The sequence below is a fragment of the Camellia sinensis genome, chromosome 1 (assembly GCF_055761805.1).
Source record: "Camellia sinensis isolate YWXY chromosome 1, ASM5576180v1, whole genome shotgun sequence".
Classification (NCBI taxonomy): domain Eukaryota; kingdom Viridiplantae; phylum Streptophyta; class Magnoliopsida; order Ericales; family Theaceae; genus Camellia; species Camellia sinensis.
The window spans coordinates 220,428,264-220,433,668 of NC_138961.1; the positions used below are offsets into that span (position 1 = coordinate 220,428,264).

At 34.5% G+C, this 5,405-nt stretch overlaps 1 protein-coding gene across 1 annotated transcript; it reads left to right on the forward strand.

The window, feature by feature from the left end:
• Positions 1–5,366, forward strand: LOC114312114 (putative calcium-binding protein CML20). Its single transcript, XM_028258297.2, has 7 exons — positions 1–276; positions 2,608–2,728; positions 2,805–2,841; positions 2,925–2,952; positions 4,103–4,255; positions 4,330–4,432; positions 5,074–5,366. The coding sequence occupies exons 1-7, from the start codon at positions 274–276 to the stop codon at positions 5,136–5,138; spliced, it is 510 nt and encodes a 169-aa protein (XP_028114098.2). The 5' UTR covers positions 1–273; the 3' UTR covers positions 5,139–5,366.
• The last annotated feature ends 39 nt before the right edge of the window (positions 5,367–5,405 follow it).

Sequence of the window (5,405 nt, forward strand, 5' to 3'; positions counted from 1 at the left end):
CTGGGTCCAGCCCCCTTTTTTTAGCAAAAAAAATGCGTCCATGGGTCCAGCCCATTGTACCAACGAGCTTCTGGCTACTGAAATTACGAGCCTTAAACCACCCAGGGCTGGGCCTGGGCTTGTAAAAATTTCGACCACTCACCTGACCCGACCCGCCAATCTTGATCGACAATATACATACCCATATGTTAATCAGCAAATCGTATCTACTCTAAACCCAAGGCTTTGTACAGAGGAGAGCTCATCGCTCCAGGACGATCATCAAACAGGACAATGGTTCGTTTCTTCATTTTAAACCCTAGCTTTGCTTCGTATTGATCTTCTCCTGTACCATACATACTTTATGAATTGATTTACTTCTGCTCAAAATTAGGTTTAAGCTGTTCAGTTCCTTTCTTCGATTTGATTCTGTCTTAATCCCTCCGGCCCGTTTGTTTGGAGAGTTAGAGGAGAGATTGGGATTGGTAGTGAGATGGTACCCATTAATATTATGTTTGTTTTGAGAGATGGGGTGGGATTGATAGTGCGCTCCGGATTATGAATCGCCAATTAACATTGTATTTGTTTTGAGAGATGGGGAGAGATTGATAGTGAGCTCCGGATTATCAATCGCCAGGGGATTCTAATGGCCTCCAATCTTGATATTAGTAAAATAGTCACCGGTTTAGAAATTTTTTATTTTTTATTTTATTTTTTATATGTTGGGCATTTTTTTAAAAATAATTTTTTGTATTTTTTGTTAAGAAAAATCATTATTTTATTTGTTTTATTTTTTTTCTTGAAATTTTTTATTTATTTTAAAAAATTTTACATGGTGGGCAATTTTTTTTAAAACATTAATGTTTAATCTTTTAGTATTTTTTTATTTGTTTTATTATTTTATATGAAAATAATTTAACAATCTCCACACTAACAACTATCATAAAAATAAACAAAATTTTACTTAATTCTCTCACAATCAATCTCCTCGCTATTAATTCCCTCATTATGAATTTCTTCCGTTCTATCTCTGAAAACAAACGAACCTCAGTTGTGTGTATGTACTCGCTACGAATTTAATTTTAGGGATTGAAATTTAGTGCCTTGTTTTGTTCGTGTTTCATTCGATCAGATTTGTGTTTTGGTTGATAAAATTTATGTCATTTCATGTAAATTAGGCTTGTCGAGCAGCATATAGAACCAATTTTAAGATCAGGTTTGTTAAGAATAAAATTTACAGCTTGAAGACCGTTTAATTATGGATTTAGGTCATTTTAATGATGAAAGATAAAAGAAAATGTGTCAAATCATGAGTTGAAGAACAGTAATGCCCATCTGAGCTAAGATGGGTTAATCTACTTCAATTAAGGTTGAACATGATGTAGTGTAGCTAGAAATTCATGTCCTTTCGATAATAGCAAGTCAGACAAATTATGATGACCTCAGCAGTACTATCAAGTATGAGAGATCACTAGGTCATTAGTTTAATAGTTTCCTTGGATAAAATTTTATGTTTTTAACAATTTATGATAGCTTCTGTATTGGATATCTTCACAAGTTTTGCATGTAAGGAGCTGATGTTTGGGGACAATTAGGGCCTGTTTGGTTGTCCCAAAAATGTGAATTGAGATGCTTTAGAATTGGCTTATTTAAGAATTAGACAACTAATATGTTTTGTTGTAAAACTGAAGCACCTAAAAAATTTAAGCTTACTTTCTTTATGAAAATTAAAAAATTTGTTTTTTCTTTTAAATGACTACATTTATTTTAAATTAACCCAAATGGAATAATATAATTTGTGTAACGAAACAATCCCTTAGAGACTATAGTAGTTTGGAGGCTAATATAGTTTCACTTTGACTCTATGATAGCCCAATTTTTTTGAGATCCAATCATGAGGCTTACTAAGGCTATCTATGGCCAGCCTTGGGTTTGAAGTGTGAGCAAAGACAGACTGCGTCTCTCATATCTGGATTAAATTGACTAATTTTACCCCTTTTATGGTATAAACATATTTATATAAAGTTTGTCATGGCGTGAAATTTTAGTGAGGTTCAGCTGGGCACTGTGTTTCAGATATGCTTTGACCACTGAATGTTGCAAATCAGAAACCAGGTAACACCATGCTGGCATGCTCTTCCTTCTGCCAGCTCTGCTAATTATAGTTTGATATTTCTGGGCTTCATCATAATTTCATTTCAGGTTCCTTTGATTATTTAAGTATTTATGATAGGGTATTTACTGTAGTTTATTCTAACACCCTATGGTTTCACATACTTTGACCATTATATTGGGCCTTTATTCTATTTGTTTAGTAAAATAGTCAAATTGATAATTTAATGAGAGAAAGGCGCATTGTGTTTGATTGTTCATCATTTTCCCACACTTTATTGTGATATCATATAGTTGCAGAGGACTTTAAGTGGATGCCATATCATTATTTTTGCATAGCTACAGAATACAGATGCAACTGTAGTTCCATCGTCCCCTCCTCTCTTTTAAGTTTGAAATCTTTTCCCCATTTATAGCTTTTACCTTGCCTGTTCAGTAAATTAGATATTTCTTTTAAGCTTTCTAGGATGCATATTTGTTTGCTGAAGTGTTTCATTGAATTTCAATACCTATCAGGCAAGCCTTTACAGAGTTGCATCTAGGAAAGAGAAACCTAGAGGACGTCATCATGGGTTAACTCAACAGAAGAGGCAAGAGATAAAGGAAGCATTTGAGCTTTTTGACACTGATGGCTCTGGTATTGAAATGTGTGCGTGTGTATTAATATGTGTCTTGAACCTTTTATAATTTGTTGTTTGACTTGTGTTTTCTAGGCACTATTGATGCCAAAGAGCTGAACGTTGCAATGAGGTAAGAATAAGTTGCCCTGAGCACTATTGCCTTTTAGGTTAATGAGTAGTGCAAACATTGGAACTAATATAATTTCATTTCAGGGCACTGGGCTTTGAAATGACTGGAGAGGTACCATCTAAATCCTAATACCTATTTGTTTTACACCAGATTCTGTGTAGGTTTTTTAACCTGTACACATTGTTGCCAAAGGAAAGAGGGACCTGCCTGAATAATTTAATGGGCCTCTCTCGCTCTCTCATAACTGTCAGTTGCTCTTATTGAATAGATTTAATTGGCACTGTATTTAAACCTTAACATAATCCTTTCTTTGCAATCCGATTACACTACTTTGGTCCTCGGCTTCAGCCTTATAAAGTAATTTCACATGGCCTTTCGTTTCCTTTTTTAACGAAGTTTAAGATAAAGTTGTAGGTAGTCAAACTGTATTTTCATGAAAGAAATGATCATTTTTAAATCTTAATTATATCATCTACTGTAGTTAAGGTCTTTCTGTCCTTTAATAAAAGAGTAAGGCTTTTTCCAGTTGAGTGTTTTCTTCTTCTGAAATCTCTACCTAACTAATGAGGTGAACTAGTTGGTAATTTGACTGAGAGGCTGAGATAACTCATCGGATTTTGGTTGAGTTTGAAACTGGTTTGGATCTATTGGTCACCTGATCCAATTTAGGGATTGCTAAGTAGTCCAGTCTTGGAACTTAACACTGGTTAACTGGTGATCATCACCAACAATTACGTAGTTGAAGGGTTAGCATTTGTAATTTAGTCTTGCAGAAATTAAAAAGCTGGAGCTACTGTGTACTGTAGATTACTGGCTAAGTGCTGAACTGGATGTTTCATTTCAGAGATCTTAGAGTCTTCTTTCCTATGGATATTCCTTCACTTGGATGTTAAAAGTGGAAATATAGATCTAGTTTCTGTTTTTATTTTAGCATCTCTCTCCTCTATAAAGGGTCTGTTCTCTGTTCTGTGTCTTTCGGCTATTTTTTTATTCATATGTTTCCAACTCTCTCTTAATATGCTGTTGTTCCTACAAATGATAGCGTCCTCATCATCTCTGCGCGTACTTGATGAAATTTAATTTTCTATTAAAGATGAGGAAATTTTATTCTTTCCTGATTGTTTCTCTAGATAAACAGTAAATGTGTACTCTCAACTTCTTCTTCCTCTTTTTTTTTTTTTTTTTTTGCATTGTTGTATATAACTCTCTATTACAGAAATTAGGACTTCCAGCTAACATCTCATTTTATTTTATGATTCAGCAAATCGATCAAATGATTGCTGATGTAGACAAGGATGGCAGTGGTGCAATTGACTTTGATGAATTTGTGCACATGATGACAGCCAAGATTGGAGAAAGGGACAGTAAGGAAGAGCTTACAAAAGCGTTCCACATCATTGACCAAGATAAAAATGTTAGATACTGATTAAGAACACCTTGTTTTGTCTTTTTGTTGTTGGCCACTGATTTTATGTCATTTGAATATAGGGAAAGATATCTGCCTCAGACATTCAGCAAATTGCAAAGGAGCTCGGCGAGAACTTCTCTGACAAAGAGATTCAAGAGATGATCGAGGAAGCAGATCGTGATCGTAAGTGTACCTTTTCCTACTTTGATTTGCAGTATTCTTTAAGCTGTGTGCTTCATGTTTTTGTTTGAACCACCTGGCATATCATATTTGAGTTTCTTTGTTCCTGAGTTTGAGAACTATTTTGTTTGTGCCACTCTCTGTCACGCGCGCACACGCACATGCAAAGGTTTGCAGAAGCACACAATTCAACACATGTACAGGGATGGTACTCGTGAAACAAAAATACAGAGAAGTAGGTATTGGCCCTGATACATAAGCAAAAGAAAAGAAAAGAAAAGAAAAAATAGATTGAAGGGTTGTAATTATATTATGAGTTGAGGAGCCAAAACTTATCTTTACCCAAAATGTGAATGGGAAATCCCACTTTTGGCAGTCAGAAAGAGCATGAAAAATAACTGGAATCACTAGTTTTGTTGCATTGCTTTTCTCGTCCTCTCTAATTTTTGTTCATCTCCTTGGTTTCGCCATGGCACATGATTGTAAAACTCACCATTATATGGGTCTCAAATGCAGTTAAGTACATGGGAGAAGTCCTTGGTAATTAAGAAAAGCACGACCTTCTGTTCAAAATTGTTCTTTTATTGGTACTTCTTTCACAATTTTAGCATTCTTATTAATTTGATGGATTTTGGAACATACAGGGGATGGAGAAGTAACTGTGGATGACTTCATGAGAATGATGAGGAGAACTTCCTATGGATATTAGAATTGAACTAGATGTCTGTACAATGTTGTGTGATAACGGTTTATTTTACTATGGTTCATGATTAAGAGCTATGATGCTGGATTTGAAACATTGAGGAATGATGTATGTTTTTATTTTGATTACATTGGAATGTTTTCAGCTCTTTCATATTGCGTTTGATTGGGAGAGGGAGATTTGGCAAGGAAAAAGGTGTGTGAAATTATATGAAATATAGATATATTTTATTTACATTTCACTTTTTTTTTTTTTTTTTCTTTCTCTTTCCAA

Bases quoted from the DNA above. Each gene is read 5' to 3' on its own strand.
- LOC114312114 (XM_028258297.2), top strand. The intron at 2,729-2,804 runs GTATTGAAATGT...TGTGTTTTCTAG, and splicing joins TTTTGACACTGATGGCTCTG to GCACTATTGATGCCAAAGAG. The intron at 4,433-5,073 runs GTAAGTGTACCT...TGGAACATACAG, and splicing joins CGAGGAAGCAGATCGTGATC to GGGATGGAGAAGTAACTGTG.